This window comes from Pseudophryne corroboree, chromosome 4 (assembly GCF_028390025.1).
Source record: "Pseudophryne corroboree isolate aPseCor3 chromosome 4, aPseCor3.hap2, whole genome shotgun sequence".
NCBI classification, from domain to species: domain Eukaryota; kingdom Metazoa; phylum Chordata; class Amphibia; order Anura; family Myobatrachidae; genus Pseudophryne; species Pseudophryne corroboree.
Window position 1 is genome coordinate 919,858,370 of NC_086447.1, and position 18,950 is coordinate 919,877,319.

The 18,950-nt window shown below is 46.2% G+C and overlaps 1 protein-coding gene across 7 annotated transcripts in view; it reads right to left on the minus strand.

Moving 5' to 3' along the window:
• Positions 1–18,950, minus strand: part of DNAH14 (dynein axonemal heavy chain 14) — a 427,754-nt gene that overhangs the window by 331,199 nt on the left and 77,605 nt on the right. For all 7 annotated transcript variants that reach the window (XM_063919003.1, XM_063919002.1, XM_063918999.1 and 4 more), the window contains exons 14-17: positions 12,931–12,985; positions 12,647–12,744; positions 4,295–4,467; positions 3,641–3,988 (exon numbers count right to left, since the gene is read on the minus strand). In XM_063919003.1, the coding sequence (XP_063775073.1) occupies positions 3,641–3,988; positions 4,295–4,467; positions 12,647–12,744; positions 12,931–12,985 (674 nt within the window). The remainder of the gene's footprint in view (positions 1–3,640; positions 3,989–4,294; positions 4,468–12,646; positions 12,745–12,930; positions 12,986–18,950) is intronic.

The window sequence follows — 18,950 nt, forward strand, 5'->3', positions numbered from 1 at the left end:
TGTGCCAAGTGGGCTTGGCACACAGCAGTTGCCCTGGGGGCGCAACGGCCAGCGGCATGTAATGAGTCAAATTGACTCATTACATGCCGCCTCTGCTGTGTGCGCCGTGCGCGGCTGGAGGGAGAAGAGGATGAAGGAACCGCATCCCAGCATCCATAGCAGCGCCGGGCATCCAATACAGAAGGAGAGGGGGATGCTGCTGCGGCTCCCTGCTCCCCCTCCCTCCTCCTCCTTCTCACCTCACTGCACTGAGGGACTCGGAGATGCCAGCACGAAGAGCCTGTCAGCGGGGAGAAGGTAAGTATATCCCTCTCTCTCTCTCTCTCTCTCTCTCTCTCTCAGGGGGACTCCGTCTGCCGCAATGTGTAAAATGGGGTCCTGGCTGCCGCAATGTGTAAAAAGGGGGGGTCCTGGCTGCCGCAATGTGTAAAATGGGGTCCTGGCTGCCGCAATGTATAAAAAGGGGGTCTGGCTGCCGCAATGTGTAAAAAGGGGGAGTCCTGGCTGCCGCAATGTGTAAAAAAGGGGCGTGGCTGCCGCAATGTGTAAAAAGGGGGCGTGGCTGCCGCAATGTGTAAAATGGGGTCCTGGCTGCCGCAATGTGTAAAAACAGGGGGTCCTGGCTGCCGCAATGTGTAAAAAGGGGGGGTCCTGGCTGCCGCAATGTGTAAAAAGGGGGGGTCCTGGCTGCCGCAATGTGTAAAATGGGGTCCTGGCTGCCGCAATGTGTAAAAAGGGGGCCTGGCTGCCACAATGTGTAAAGAGGGGTCCTGGCTGCCGCAATGTGTAAAGAGGGGTCCTGGCTGCCGCAATGTGTAAAGAGGGGGCCTGGCTGCCGCAATGTGTAAAGAGGGGGCCTGGCTGCCGCAATGTATAAAAAGGGGGTCTGGCTGCCGCAATGTGTAAAAAGGGGGCCTAGCTGCCGCAATGTATAAAGAGGGGGCCTGGCTGCCGCAATGTGTAAAAAGGGGTCCTGGCTGCCACAATGTGTAAAAAGGGGGCCTGGATGCCGCAATGTATAAAAAGGGGGACTGGCTGCCGCAATGTATAAAAAGGGGGACTGGCTGCCGCAATGTATAAAAAGGGGGACTGGCTGCCGCAATGTGTAAAAAGGGGTCCTGGCTGCTGCAATGTGTAAAAAGGGGGACGCTGTCTGCTGTAATGTATAAAAGGGGCTCTACCTGGTGTAGTGGCGCGCACTGCCCCTATTTTACATGGCTAGTTACGGCACTGGGGTTAAGGGTTAGGCTGCAGGGCTGGGAGGGTTAGGTTTATGCACCACCGGGTAGGGTTAGGGTTAAGCTGTAGGTGGGGGGGGGGGTTTAGGCTGCGGGTAGGGAAGGTTAGGGGGGTTGCGGAGATCCTGTGCATCAGGATGTCACTGTCCTGACCGATGCCAGACCAAGCACTGGGATACCGATACTGGGTGTGACCCAGGAGGCTGATCTACTCTGGAAGGAGTACATAAAAACTACCTGTCATTTGGGAGTTTCCTGGATATTCCGGGAGACTAGGTAAGACTACTATAAAGGTGAAACGATAGACTGCTGCTGGAACATACAGTGAAGATGCTGTCAGGGCAGAACACATATAAAAATCTATTCTAAACAGTCAACAAATGGGCGGCTAATAGGCCCTACACACCCGGCGATGTGCCAGCCGACGGGCAACCCTGCGGTGGGGGGGAGTGACGGGGGGAGTGAAGTTTCTTCACTCCCCCTGTCACCCAGCCCCATAGCCCCGCATGCTAATATGGACGAGATTGTCCATATTGGCCCGCATGTTTAAACGAGCCGGCACCAGCGATGAACGAGAGCGGGGCCGCGCATGATTCATCGCTGGTGCCTACACACTGAAAGATATGAACGATATCTCGTTCATTAATGAAGGAGATCGTTCATATCTTTCAGTATTATCGCCCAGTGTGTAGGGCCTATAACTCACATAAGTTGTAGCATCCACTGACCAGAGATATATATAAAAAAAACAACAACAAGTGATACAAAGGTAAACATGACTGAAAAGCACTGACTTCAGCAAGTGCCTCTCCGGGAGGTCTGAGGGGAGGAAGGGGCAGCTGGGCAGGATGGGAGCAGACAACTGCGAATCGCAGCTCCAACCCCTGGGTCGTTTTGCCCGGATTCCCGCGTTTGCATTGCCGGGGGCCGAGATTAAGCAGAGGAAATATACAGTATTATACAAAATGCTAATGATTGTTTTCAAGGAATATTGTGAATTCTTCAAGATTTGATTATGTATGTTTTATTCATTGAGTACCCTACAACATATGTTAATAGACGCAGCTGATATATTCCGCTCCGCCACAAATCAGCCGAATTAACTCCGCTGTTTGCCTCATTTATTTCATTAAGTGTGAATCATGCAAAGACGGCTCACACTAAATTAACCACTTGTGAAATCTCCATTGTCAGACGTTTCAGCAAATTATATTTATATGTTTCCAAACGTTTAACAAGTACAGTATTTGCTTTTCTTTTGTTATTCCCAGGACAGGTTTTTCAGACCAAGCATCTGTAATAATGATGAATGGCGTATAAATGACATAGAGCCACAGAACCATTTATAGAATTCTATGTATTATTTACAGGAAGATGGTTTTACAATTTATCAATAAATGTTTGAGAACGGTTATTACATACACTTGGGGCGTGAGCAGAACTATCACCCTTAAAAGAAATACACACTTTTTAAAATGTTGTTGGATATGAAATAGCGCCTTCAACATCAAATTTTGGGGTACCAGATCGAATTGGATTAGAATTCCGGATCTGAAAATGTAAATGTGTTTTTGATCGTATATAACGCTTCTTCTCCATTGCCTGAAGAAGGTGCCTGGGTAGGGCGAAACGCGTAACAAGCAACATTATAGCAAGGCTTTTTGTTTTTCATGCTTGTTTTATTTTGGGGTTTATCAATTAATGCCTGGTTTTATCTTGTGACACTGGGCTTATTCTATTTTTCTATATATTTATTTCTATATCTGTGAACATGTATTTTGAATTTTAAATTACCGTAGTTTATCCATGACTTTGATGGTTTTTTAATTTTAGGCTTAGGTGTAGGGTTAGTCTGTGGTTAGGGTTATATTTAGGGTTAGGATTATCACTGTAGAGTTAGTATTATCACACTAAAAAAAAATGCAGACTGTTGACATTCTGGTGTCGACATCTTGTAGCACACCCCTTTAATTTATAGCACTCTAGGCCATCATTCACGGTTTAAACATCCGTTCAAGCGCCGGAGATTGAATATGACCATGCTGACATTTAGTATGTCAATAGTGTAGTTATGCTGACACTGCTGAAATGTCGCCATACTCTTTTTCCTGTAATTCCGTCACTAGCCCTAACCCTAATGGGAACCCTAAAGCTGGATACACACTATAAGGTTATCTGTCCAATCTGGCTGGAATAAAAATCTGGTCATTTATGAGAGTGAATGACAATCAACCGTTTGCTCCCAAATACTGGAAAACTGAGAAAAATGGTAATTCAGACAAATGGGTTAAATCCGTTTGATTATAATAAATACATTATTTAATGTTTTTACTGATTTTCTCTGCCTCGCATAGAAGGAACAGTGCTCCCTACCTTTGTGTCAAGTGTTTAACTCTACTTACTTCCAAAAGCTGGAGATTCCTAGCGTAGGCGACAGCTGGCAGAGAGGTGCGGATCATATTTACGAGTGACTGGAGATGCTGAAGGCAACTTGTCTGAAACTCCAGACTTCTCACTTTTACCAGGTGCACCCTCCGCTCGATGTTCATCTGCTGACATTCCACGATGAAGCCGTTAAACATGTCCAGGATACCCCTGTATTCCTCCGGTGACAGCTCCACCTGGGTGGTGGTCATTTTTGCCTTCACGTTCTCAGCTGCTTCCACCATTGTGCAGAACTTCTTAAAGTGGCTGCTGTAAGCTTCCACTCTCTCCATGGAAAGTTTAACAGAAGAAAATATATTCTTAACCTGAAAATGAAAAAGTAATGGGATGGTGAGTACAACACGGTCAGCATTGGCCTGGATTCTAGAAGGCCACATCTAAGCCTACTTTCAAGGGCGCGGCTGGAGGAATCTCTGATGTCTCCATGGACTGTCTTTTTAATATACATTAAGAAGTAGCATTTTTTTTATAAAAACGCATAAGAATGGGGTTATCACTGCTTGATGAATTGATCCCACTATCCCTAGGAGAGGGAGTTGTGGACCTGGCACACGGGGCTGGAAGGAGGAAAAGGTGGCAGGAGGTCTGGGGTTGTGCATGGGATTTATTACCTGACTCTGGTAATCTGAATCCATTCCAAGAAGCAGCTCACAGTTTGGCCAAGTCTTCTGAATGCTCCTCCACTGCCAGTTCGTCTCTCCGTGAGGTAATGTTTTCTCATCACTTCCAGGCTGACGGCAGAACCTGGAAAAACTGGTCTCCTGGCTGAGAGGAGATATCCTGCCTATTGTACAACAACATATCAGTAAATATTCAACATGGGCAAGTCAAATATTTTTAGTAATTTTTTTCTATCATGCATTGGAGGTCCAGAAATGTTTTTGACCTACACAGAAGTTTCTGCTGAATAAGTCAGCACATGGCGACTAGGCAGCCATTTTGTGACTGAGGTGATTCGTGAGAAGGTTCAATTTAATTTATTAAGTACCGGAGACAACATAAGGCAAACAGGTCCAGGCCACAAAATGTACAATAAAAATATAAAATTTCCACATTCATTAATGCGCCAATCTGACTGACACCCATCTTGTTAATGTTCTGTAGAAACATACAGTACTTCTTATTAAACAAAACCTGTTTTACACCATGAGCAATTTGATAAAATATTGCACATATTTTTGGGTTAGGTCAGGTCTGCTCAGAACGCCTGGGTGTCCGATCTGATAAACTGGGACTACTACTCCTGGAAGTAACATTACAAATGTTGGTAATAAAGGAAAGTATGTGGAAATATACACAAGAGTCTGAACGAATGAATCGAGAAAGCTCAAATTACCACCTCCCATAGCAGAAAGATATGTTAAACCGCAACAGAAATGTGGGATAAGCTACAGAACGTGCACAAATTAACAAATCTGGACACTGGTTTGCATTTAGTTTTTTTTTCCGAGTTGCGGATAAACCATGTGCACTGCAGGTAGGGCAGATGTAACATGTGCAGAGAGAGTTAGATTTGGGTGGGGTGTGTTCAAACTGAAATGCAAATTGCAGTGTAAAAATAAAGCAGACAGTATTTATGCTGCACAGGAACAATATAACCCACCCAATTCTAACTCTCTCTGCACATGTTACATCTGCCCCCCCTGCAGTGCACATGGTTTTGTCCAATTGCTAACTTTGTTGGTTTGCTAACAACCCCTAAATTAGAAAACAATACCAAACTAAGCTGATAAAGGACCAGCAGGTCTATATAGGGAGAACTTTAGAACGGGTAGAGCAGCTTTATCACATTACAGAAGAAATAAGATTTGAGGCTTTGCCTAGTGGGGGAAGGGGATGTGATCCAGAAGTGGGGCCCAAAATTAGTGAGCCACCGGACATTCCGGGAGAGAAGGCAAGTAAGCAGAATACACAAGTGGTAAGACCAGGGCCGTTTTAACAGAAGTGTAGGCCCCTGGGCACAGCAATGCGCTGGGCCCCCTACCCATCCTTCAGAGGTAGGGGTGGGGATGCTATCAGCGTCAGCTTTGATGTCCCGCGGGCGGTAGGGGGCGTTCTATCTTCCGCTCAGCATGTAGGACCTGGAGCAGTAATTTCTGCTAATTTCACCTTCACTACACAGATGGGGCTAAACTGTACAAGGGGGCATTGGGCTGAATGAAGAAGCCCTGGTACATGACTTCCAGGGTGGTAGGGGGTGTTTAATACGTAGGGGAGGGGTGGATAGTGGAGTGGGCTTAATAGTTTTCATTTTCCGGTGGGAAGGCAGCTTGCTTGACTGCAGATATCTCAAGTTCCTGAAAATGTATTTCTTAGCTTTGAATGGGATAAAAAACTAGAGAGTCTCACCTTTTAGGAGGTACTGGGGACTTGGGGATCAGAGCTCAGAAGCCAGAGCAATTCACCAACGAAAATCTAAAACTGCATGTTAGGCGTGTGGATCTGGAGCAGGGACCATATGCTTGAAGGCTGATATCTCTGGTTCTGGGCACAGTAGAGACAAGCAGCCAGTGTCCACTGAAAAGGGAGAGTCACAGCTTTTGGATTATGCCCTCAGAGAAACTCTAAGTCAGACAGGACCCAAGATATCTGGCAAGGAAGAGCAATTAACAGGCTTGGATGGGGACCACTGGTTTCAAGTCAGATAACTCCGGTTCCCAAGGGCCGATTTTCAAAAATCTGGTACCCCTGGAAAGAGGGGACCCTCAGCTATCAGCCTAGGGCCCTTAAACTCCTGGGGCCTTTGGGCAAGAGCCCATTGAGCCCATACGAAAAGACGGCCCTGGGTAAGACACCAGGCACCTTGTAGAGGAACAGATTGTATTTCATGCAACCTTGAACAATATGAGACGGTAGAGAGATAGAACCATACTCTTTGTGAAAGCAGATAAAGCATGCTCAGATGTGCCAAACATATATTAGAGGTAAGTAATGCTGACATCTGTGCATGAACAGTGCAATAGAAAGAAGCCTGAGCTGCAGAATATTAGAATTTTAGGAAGCAAGGCCTATGTGCATGTTCCAAAGGAAGAACCTTAGGGAATCAGAAGTTTGTGCACAGAAAGCAACACGGGTAGGCTACAGCAAACACAAAACATACAACATTGTGCTCCAAGACACCAACAAAGTAACAAATAGTAGAAAAATGGTGATTCTGTGTTACTAAATTTTCACAAAACGTCACAAATAGCTCAGCCTACCCAACAAGCTCCATCAGAAAAACATTCAAAGGGACACTGGAATTAAATTTGGAAACCAGCTATTAAAGAAGAAAGAGTAATACACCCCCTCTACATTCACTTTGACAATCCACAAGTTGGAAAAAGAGTATCAGCTAAATGACCAACATACATGATTCAAATAGCAACACAGCTCAAACCAGAACCATGGAAGGTGATGCACCGATTGCCTGTACATGAGAACCAGGTGTGGATCAGCAAATCCCTGATTTTTAAAATGAAAAATTTCCTTTTGATTCCCCGACGGATCGGCTGTTCCGCAAGGTCAGGGAAAGGGGATTAGAAACGGCTTGTATAATGTAAACTTTTACAGATAATAGCATGACCAAACATATTTAGCAACACAATATTCAGAGATCTGCATAGAAATACAACATTTTCAGTATAAGAATTAGTAGAACATGACAGCTACACATTTAGGCATTGTAACCTGGAACATCTAAGAAGATCTCTAACTTATTTAATGTCTTTGCAATTAATTACATAGCAGCTGCAGTTATTGATTGCTACTAAAAGACTCTTATGTAATGACACTTGGAGTCTCTTGTGTTACTTGGGAGGTAAAGATGAAACCCTTAAACAGCAAATGTTCATTCAGGACCATGGAGGCTGCACAATGAGATGAAAATGAGACATCATGAACTCTAAAATCCCTCCCTCAGCGGTGACATTACAAAGAACCCGTACAAGTCACAGTCTGAGGAATACGATAGAAAGAAGAAAAGCTCCTTGTTTGCAAGGTCTGTAACAGTGGCCAAGTTTATTAGATGAAGGGTACCAATCTGATCCATGCAAGGTACATGGTTACTAATGATAAATAGATGTACTTACTTCCCTATGTAGATGATCGGACCATAGCTCATTAGAAGGACAACGATGAAAGTTATATAAAGTTCTCAAGAAACACTTTGAAATGAAGGCCCTGTGAGATGTGAGCTGTCTACTCAAGTCAGTGCAAGCCTCAACCAGTGTGAGATAATGGACACCAAAGCTGCATCAACCAGTGTGAGATAATGGACACCAAAGCTGCATCAACCAGTGTAGGATGATGGACACCAAAGCTGCATCAACCAGTGTAGGATGATGGACACCAAAGCTGCATCAACCAGTGTAGGATGATGGACACCAAAGCTGCCTCAACCAGTGTGAGATGATGGACACCAAAGCTGAACCACAGATAAAGCCTGCCTGACGTCAAAAGGAGGAGATGACTACCCAACAATGAGAGGTGCAGACAAGCAACGGCGGCAATTCTGTATGTGGCATCAGGTATACATCCAGATATTGCAGCCGCAAAAGGAAATTACTGTAGACTTGTGAGTAAGCCCCTTACACAAAGGGGTCTGGATATACACGCCAGTCCAAGCCTGAGGCAATCACTCTACTCTTCTTGTCTCACTGCATATGTGCCAATCCATATGGTGGTCAAAACTAAAACGCATTTTGGATATTTTTCAACCAAAGTTGAATCTTGACAATTTGACAGAATTTCCAATGTATTCAAATAGTTTGAGTGTCTCCAGTTTTCACACACAGGTACAGGTTGTGCACTCTGTAGGTTAAAAGTGGCAATGCCCACAGGTAATGGAATGTGCTCTGAAGGCTGTGAAAGAAAGGATGTAGTTGGAATCCCAACAGACGGGACGGCAGAGGTCAGTAGACAGGCACCGGAATTCCGACACCTGTCAGAACCCTGATGCTGGAATCCCGACAGCAGGAATCCCAAAACGTAGGTATGTCGGGAAGTGTTAGGGTTAGGCTGGATGGCAGTTAAGGTTAGGCTACGAGGGAGGGGAGGAGGATTAGGCTGTGGGAGGAGAGGGTTAGGCTGCAGGGGGGGTGGGGGGGGGGGTTAGGGTTAGGCTGCAGGAGGGGAGCGTTGGGGTTAGGCTGAGGGAGGGGATGGTTAGGTTATGGGGGGGAGGGTTAGGGTTAGGCCGCGGGAGGGGAGGGTTAGGCTGCGGGAGGGGAAGGTTAGGGTTAGGCTGCGGGAAGGGAAGGTTAGGGTTAGGCTGCGGGAGGGGAGGGTTAGGCTGCAGGAGGGGAAGGTTAGGGTTAGGCTGTGGGAGGGGAAGGTTAGGGTTAGGCTGCGGGAGGGGAGGGTTAGGATTAGGCTGCGGGAGGGAGGGTTAGGGTTAGGCTGCAGGAGGGGATGGTTAGGGTTAGGCTGAGGGAGGGGAGGGTTAGGCTGCAGGGGGCAGGGCAGTTACAGTTAGGCTGCAGTTAGGGTGAGTTAATCGGAGGGTAAGGGGTAGTGTTAATTTAGTTTAAGAAAAGTGTCGAAATTATGCGAGTTGGATGCCAGTGTCGACATTCTGACCGCCAGCGTCCTGACTGCGGGAAAGCCGTACCCAACCTGTGAATGAATGCATGCAGATGATGAATGTGCACTCTGCAGGCAGTGAATGAAATGTATGCAGGTACTGGATATGGGAATGACAGCAGACTGGAATTGTAAAGGACAGCAGTGGTAAGTGCACAGGCTTTACAAGCAGACTATGATGAGTAGTGTGGATATTGCACAGGATTGCAGCGGCTAACTGCTCAGGCTGTACTAGCTGCAGAAGATGAGCAGACTGGAACTGCACAGGACTGCGGTGGTAAATTGCACAGATTTCACTAACTAGAGATGATGAGCAATGTGGGATTGCACAGGACTGCAGTCAGACACAAGCTAGGAAAAGCTAAATCTGAGAACAGGAACTGATGAACTCAGAACCTGAGCATGCTCCAGACAGCAGACACAGAATCAGGAATCATGAAGCAGAGTTGCTGACACTGGAACAAGGAACTGGTACGGTACAAGTTGTACTGGCAATGAGCAAATGCAAGTGAGGGATTTAAATAGGGCACTCTGATCAGTCATTAGTGCCACTGGTCAGGTGGACGCTAGGCCCTCTGTGATTGGAAGAAACTGCAGTCAGCGAATCAATTCAACATGGACGCGCCCATGCAGTGCTGAACCCAGGAATAGGCCGAAATCACCAGCAGCTAACGGACCTCAATGGGCTAAATGTAATAGGGTTCAAGTTAAATGTGCAAGTTTACAGCTAAACTTGTACATTTTTTAAACTGGGACAATGATATAGGATGCGGGAACATGCAAGCTCGCATGTTTCCTGCAACTCGCAATGGACAAACTCGCATCCAGGTATTTTAAACTTGCACCCAGAACCTTACTAAAAAATCACCTATAAATAGACCAGCTTTTTACAGGCGAGTGTGACAGAAATATGCAGAGATCAGTGAGATCTGTGAATGCTTCTGTGTTTAACAGTTTAGAAATAGTAAAAAAAACAACCCACATGATTCCCCCCCCCCATATCCCCTTGAGCCTATTCTAGTTCTTACAATTCAGGAAAAACAATGAATGAGGTCCACCTGACTTTTAAGAACCAGCACCGGGCTCCTGGACCGGTGCTGTTTATAAAGATACGGAGGGAACACGAGGACGGGTCTTTCGTATTTTTAGAACCAGCACTGGACTCCACTAGCCAGGGAGGTAATGCCACAGTCTGGGGACACACTTGGCGGGGTCCCATGGCCTAATTATTACCCCACCTAACTAGTCAGCTCAGGCCGGGGTTTTCTGGGGAAGTAGGTATCCCCCAATAAAGAGACCCTCTCCCCCATGAAGGCATCCAAGCCCTGAGCTGAAGCCTGGGACTATCCCCAGCACCCCTGGGCTGTGGGTGCCAAGTTGATAGCATTCAAGTTTTTGTTTGTAAAAAGAATATTGTTTATTACAGGAGGGCCAAAGGTCCCAGCAAGCCTCCCCGCATGACTGTACTTGTTGATCGCTCGCTAGCTGTTTTTAGCAGCCGTGCAAATGCATAATCGCTGCCCACGGGGGAGTGTATTTTCGCATCGCAAGTATGCGATCGCATGTGCAGCCGAGCGGTACAAAAATATTTTGTGCAAAACAAGACCAGCCCTGTAGTTACTTATCCTGTGCGATGATTGTAGCGATGGAGGTCCCGGAATTGACGTCAGATACCCGCTCTTCAAAAGCCTGGTCACACCTGCGTTTTCCCTACCACTCCCAGTAAACGGTCGGTTGACACCCATAAACGCCCTCTTCCTGTCAATCTTCTTGCGATCGGCTCGGAATGACCCCCAAAGTACCAGCCAATCAGCTCCTGACCGCCATGTTACAAGCTGTGTTTGGAAATGACAGAGCTGATTGGTTGGTACTTTATCTCGCTCCACTTTATCTATCTGATGAAGCTGCCACTATGTTCTTGTGAGTACACTGACGCTTCTCTTACACATCTGCCATGATGACAGAATCCTTACTACTGGCAGAGTAAGACACTGCTCCTTACCTCAGACGCTAACCAACACCTCCACAGCAGAAGCAATATAACCCAGCGCCGGGATGGTATCGGATCCTGATGCATGGGATGCCGGCAGTCAGAACACCGACACAAGCATCCTGACACCTAATCCTAACACGACTTCTTCGTAGCCTGACCCCAACCCTCCCCTTCCCCCGCAGCCTAACACTAGCACTCCCCGGTGCTGCCTAGCCCTAACCACCCATTCCCGAAGCCTAAAACTAACACTCCCTCCCCCCCCCCCCCCCCACACACACACACACACGCGGCTAACCTCTCTGCAGGCCCCGCAAATCCTTGTTCAGGATTCCGGCAGCCGGGATCCCGATGCCAGGAAGCAATGTTAGGATCCCGGTGCCGGCATTCCGAGAACTGTCAGGATTCCTGCGTAGATATTTCGGCTGCCGGGATCTCCCACCACCAGGATCCTTACCTTATCCTTACAGCGTCCAGTCTGCGGGCCTGATTTAAAGATAATTATAAAAGTGTGACTCTTTACAAACACAATTGAGACACATGCGCGGTGCAACTTAGACACATGCGCGGTGCAACTTAGACACATGCGCGGTGCAACTTAGACATATGCGCGGTACAAGTTAGATGCATGCATGGTGCAACTTAGACACATGCGGGGTGCATCTTAGACACATGCGTGGTGAAACTTAGACACGTGGGCGGTGAAATTTAGACACATGCGTGGTACAACTTAGATGCATGCATGGTGCAACTTAGACACATGCGCGGTGCAACTTAGACATATGCGCGGTACAAGTTAGATGCATGCATGGTGCAACTTAGACACATGCGGGGTGCATCTTAGACACATGCGTGGTGAAACTTAGACACGTGGGCGGTGAAACTTAGACACATGCGCGGTACAACTTAGATGCATGCATGGTGCAACTTAGACACATGCATGGTGCAACTTAGACACATGCGTGCTGCAACTTAGACACATGCATGGTGCAACTTAGACACATGCGTGGTGCAACTTAGACACATGCGCGGTACAAGTTAGATGCATGCGTGGTGAAACTTAGACACATGGGCGGTGAAACTTAGACACATGGGCGGTGAAACTTAGTTACATGCGGTGAAACTTAGACACATGCGCGGTAAAACTTACACACCAGCACGGTGAATGCTGTACTACGTCTGATACCAGCAGTGTGTCCACCTCTAAATGAGGCCCCAAAAGAGGAACCGGCCACTGCACATGCGGCAGATAAGTTATTCGCACATGGACAGATTACGTCCATCCGGATCGATCAGTCTGTCAGCGGGCTACATTTTCCGTGTGAACATAATTATTATTATTATTTTAATTACAAACGTGTAGAATATAACATTTATCTCAGATTTATCATTCGGTAAAGGCGTTACGTACCTATCGTCTGCTCAAACCCATCCACGACGCCTCTCATGTGCACATCAAACTCATTGGCAGAGGGGAATATGCAGAAGTTCTTAGAAACAGCTGATGACCTGCAATAAAGAACATCATGTAACTCTATAATACAGATCTCAGGCTCTGCTCTTATGGGACTACAACTCCCAGCAATCCCTCTCTGCTTTTGGGAGTTGCGCTATCAGCTGCGAGCTGCATGGTTCTCACCTCTACTCTAATGCATTATAATATAATGACTACTCGGGGACCTCCATGAGTCTTACCTCCCGGATAGTGGCTCATCGCCATCCTCGCCTTCCTCGTCCCATCCCTCAGAATCTAGAATGTGGAAACAGACCGTTATAGATAAAGTTCCCGTTTATCACGCAGGCAGCACTATAAGGGTCTGACTGCGAGTCGCACGCAGCCGCGTATTATGCTAATGCTGCTGCTGATTTCTGTACTGAGATCCCCACTTATCACGGTGCAAATCCGTCTTGGTGCGTCTGTAGTCGTAGCATCGCAGTAGCCCAGGAGTAAGCTTTCCATAATAGCCCTTTAATCCAGGACACGTATGATTTACACAGGTTCTGTGGCTGAGTAAGACCAGATGTAATGCGGGCTTGACTTTAGCCAGCCACAGAACCTGTGCATACCTCCCAACTGTCCCAATTTCTGCTGGACAGTTTATTTTTCTGGGACTGTCCCACTGTCCTACCCATGGGTCGCAGTGGAAGGGGGAAGGGGGTAGTAGGGAGACACCCTCACCCGCTGCAGAGCACAGAGAATAGACGCTGTGCACCCCAGAGGTATCCGCAGTGAAGCACAGAGCAATATGATAAAGTGTCAGCCACTCATACAGGACTTCCACACGGGCGACGGAAGAGCGTGAGCCACTCATACAGATAAGCCATTTGCACATAACTGTATTATTAAAGTTCTACTAGGCCTAATATATAAATTGGTTTTCCTTTAACATACAAAGTATACTGCAATTGCCGACTCTCCCTGAGTGTTCATGAGACTCCCGAATTAGCGAGAAGCTTCCTGGACTTCCCACAAGAGAGCTGGTACTTCTACCACAGGGGTGCCTGCATGCTGCGCGGTGGGCGGGGCCGTGCTGCGATGATGCAATCATCATTTTTCTTGAATCTCCCACAAAGGGGGAGAGTTATCAAAACTTGGAGAGAAATAACATGAAGAGAGAAAAAGTACAAACGAATCAGCTCATAACTGTAATTTTTCAACATGACAGAAGCTGACTGGTTGGTAATTTGGGGGTCATTCAGACCCGTTCGGGGCTGTGCGTTTTCGCACAGCAGCGATCGGGTCTGAACTGCGCATGCGCCGACACCGCAGTACGCTGGCGCATGCCAGACAGCCAACGGCTGTCTTTAGCTAGCGATCGCCTCTGCCTGATTGACAGGCAGAGGCAGTCGCTAGGCGGGACGGCGGCGTTAAGCCGACGTTTAGGTGGGCGCAGTCCGGCCAATGCAGGCATGGCCAGACCGTGCAGGGGGCGGGCCGTGGCAGCTGCGTGTCGTCAAACGCAGCAGCTGCGACCCGGGCAGCGACGAGTAGCTCCCAGGAGCTGCGCTGGCCGGGAGTTACTCCTGAAGTACAAAAGTATCGCCGCTGTGCAATGCTTTTGTACTTCTGCGGGGGGGCTGGACTGACATGCGGGGCGGACTAGCCATGTGCTGGGCGTCCCCCCCGCATGTCTGTGTGGCTGATTGTAGATGTGCTAAATTTAGCACAGCTACGATCAACTCTGAATCACCCCCTTTATCTCTCTCCAAGGATTGCTACAAAGTGATTTGCTGAAGACGCTACTGTACCTCAACCTCAAAAGGCGGGAGGAACAGCGAGGAGGGAGCGACACTTCATATTTCCCTGCAACGTTGATGGGTGGAAAGTTGAATAATCGTTGCGCTGAACAGAATGATGTATAGAAAATGTTTCATTGTTGAATGATAAACTTTATTTGGATGGTTGATGTTTAATGTTATCTTTAAGAAAAGAAATAAGACTATTTGGAAAAGGAAAAGGTATTTTTACTTCTGTCTCACGTTTCCTTACCTAGGGCACGAGACGCATTTGGCATCCCAGCGGCTGGGATGCCGGCGGTCATGTGACCCGACACTCCTGAGGAGACCGGCGATGGAACACCGACAGCCAACATCCCGAAGGTGAATATCAGGGTGGGGGATAGGGTTAGGCGCTAGGGGGGGAATTAGCCGTAGCCGACACTCCTAGAGGGTTAGAGAGGGGAAAAATACTTACCGCCGTCTGGTGTTGGCATTCTCACTTTCTCACTGTCAGAATACTGCAGTCGGTCATGTGACAGCCGGAATCCCGACCGCCGACATTTCATACCCAACCTCTAGGGCACAACACATGTAAAATCTGGTTCATCTTACGCCACGCTCCCCTACAGGTCTGTGGTTAATGATTGGCTGGCTGATACAGACACGTACTCATACACAGCATTTGATTGGAGAATAAGAGTAGCAGTGGAGAGAAGGGATTGGCTGATATGTTTGTCACTCACTATGAATGGATGGACTCCTTATACTTTACAGTAGGGGAGGCATTATTCCATAGAGGTGAGAAAGAAATCAGTTACTAGAACTATAATATGCTGGGTGTAGGCGTAGGGCACAGGCGTGGGTGTATTTGTAATAGGTGGAGGGTGTACAGTGCCCACCCTCATATACACCTCCTTGAGAAGCGCCACAGAACTGCCCAGGAGAACAGTGTTGGCGCCATGTTCCCGGAGATTTGCGCATGTGCAATAGACTCTGTCACAAGAGTTAGTTGGATCTGGCTACATTGGCCCTGGTCTGTGGCATGGAAAGGGCACTATAAACTCCACCAGGGGCAGGAACGCATTTAGCCGAATAATACTCTGACTGCACATAATAAAATCCTATGTAACACGGATAATATAGCTAAATGGCATTTATGGTTATATACCGGGCCTTAGTAAGGCTGCGCAGAAGCCATGTATCTGCATATAACGGCCATGTATCTGCATATAACGGCCATGTACTGTATCTGCATATAACGGCCATGTATCTGCATATAACGGCCATGTACTGTATCTGCATATAACGGCCATGTATCTTCATATAGCGGCCATGTATCTGCATATAACGGCCATGTATCTTCATATAACGACCATGTACTGTATCTGCATATAACGGCCATGTATCTGCATATAACGGCCATGTACTGTATCTGCATATAACGGCCATGTATCTGCATATAACGGCCATGTACTGTATCTTCATATAACAGCCATGTATCTGCATATAACGGCCATGTACTGTATCTGCATATAACGGCCATGTATCTGCATATAACGGCCATGTACTGTATCTGCATATAACGGCCATGTATCTTCATATAACGACCATGTACTGTATCTGCATATAACGTCCATGTACTGTATATCTGCATATAACGGCCATGTATCTGCATATAACGGCCATGTACTGTATCTTCATATAACGGCCATGTACTGTATCTGCATATAACGGCCATGTATCTTCATATAACGACCATGTACTGTATCTGCATATAACGGCCATGTACTGTATCTTCATATAACGGCCATGTACTGTATCTTCATATAACGACCATGTACTGTATCTGCATATAACGGCCATGTATCTGCATATAACGGCCATGTACTGTATCTGCATATAACGGCCATGTATCTGCATATAACGACCATGTACTGTATCTTCATATAACGGCCATGTACTGTATCTGCATATAACGGCCATGTACTGTATCTGTAAATAACGGCCATGTACTGTATCTGCATATAACGGCCATGTATCTGCATATAACGGCCATGTATCTGCATATAACGGCCATGTACTGTATCTGCATATAACGGCCATGTACTGTATCTTCATATAACGACCATGTACTGTATCTGCATATAACGGCCATGTACTGTATCTTCATATAACGGCCATGTACTGTATCTTCATATAACGACCATGTACTGTATCTGCATATAACGGCCATGTATCTGCATATAACGGCCATGTACTGTATCTTCATATAACAGCCATGTACTGTATCTGCATATAACGACCATGTACTGTATCTGCATATAACGGCCATGTACTGTATTTGCATATAACGGCCATGTATCTGCATATAACGTCCATGTACTGTATCTGCATATAACGGCCATGTATCTGCATATAACGTCCATGTACTGTATCTGCATATAACGACCATGTACTGTATCTGCATATAACGGCCATGTATCTGCATATAACGGCCATGTACTGTATCTGCATATAACGGCCATGTATCTGCATATAACGGCCATGTATCTGCATATAACGGCCATGTATCTGCATATAACGGCTATGTATCTTCATATAACGGCCATGTATCTGCATATAACGGCCATGTATCTGCATATAACGGCCATGTATCTGCATATAACGGCCATGTATCTTCATATAACGGCCATGTATCTGTATATAACGGCCATGTATCTGCATATAACGGCCATGTATCTGCATATAACGGCCATGTATCTGCATATAACGGCCATGTATCTTCATATAACGGCCATGTATCTGCATATAACGGCCATGTACTGTATCTGTAAATAACGGCCATGTACTGTATCTGCATATAACGGCCATGTATCTGCATATAACGGCCATGTATCTGCATATAACGGCCATGTACTGTATCTGCATATAACGGCCATGTACTGTATCTTCATATAACGACCATGTACTGTATCTGCATATAACGGCCATGTACTGTATCTTCATATAACGGCCATGTACTGTATCTTCATATAACGACCATGTACTGTATCTGCATATAACGGCCATGTATCTGCATATAACGGCCATGTACTGTATCTTCATATAACAGCCATGTACTGTATCTGCATATAACGACCATGTACTGTATCTGCATATAACGGCCATGTACTGTATCTGCATATAACGGCCATGTATCTGCATATAACGTCCATGTACTGTATCTGCATATAACGGCCATGTATCTGCATATAACGTCCATGTACTGTATCTGCATATAACGACCATGTACTGTATCTGCATATAATGGCCATGTATCTGCATATAACGGCCATGTACTGTATCTGCATATAACGGCCATGTATCTGCATATAACGGCCATGTATCTTCATATAGCGGCCATGTATCTGCATATAACGGCCATGTATCTGCAAATAACGGCCATGTATCTGCATATAACGGCCATGTATCTTCATATAGCGGCCATGTATCTGCATATAACGGCCATGTATCTGCATATAACGGCCATGTACTGTATCTGCATATAACGGCCATGTATCTTCATATAACGACCATGTACTGTATCTGCATATAACGGCCATGTATCTTCATATAACGGCCATGTATCTGCATATAACGGCCATGTACTGTATCTGCATATAACGGCCATGTATCTTCATATAACGGCCATGTATCTGCATATAACGGCCATGTATCTGCATATAACGGCCATGTATCTTCATATAACGGCCATGTACTGTATCTGCATATAACGGCCATGTATCTTCATATAGCGGCCATGTATCTGCATATAACGACCATGTATCTTCATATAACGGCCATGTATCTGCATATAACGGCCATGTACTGTATCTGCATATAACGGCCATGTATCTGTATATAACGGCCATGTATCTGCATATAACGGCCATGTATCTGCATATAACGACCATGTATCTGCATATAACGGCATGTATCTTCATATAACGGCCATGTATCTGCATATAACGGCCATGTATCTGCATATAACGGCCATGTATCTTCGTATAACGGCCATGTATCTGCATATAACGGCCATGTATCTGCATATAACGGCCATGTATCTTCATATAACGGCCATGTATCTGCATATAACGGCCATGTATCTTCATATAACGGCCATGTACTGTATCTGCATATAACGGCCATGTATCTTCATATAGCGGCCATGTATCTGCATATAACGACCATGTATCTTCATATAACGGCCATGTATCTGCATATAACGACCATGTATCTTCATATAACGGCCATGTATCTGCATATAACGGCCATGTACTGTATCTGCATATAACGGCTATGTATCTTCATATAACGGCCATGTATCTGCATATAACGGCCATGTATCTTCATATAACGGCCATGTATCTGCATATAACGGCCATGTATCTGTATATAACGGCCATGTATCTTCATATAACGGCCATGTACTGTATCTGCATATAACGGCCATGTAC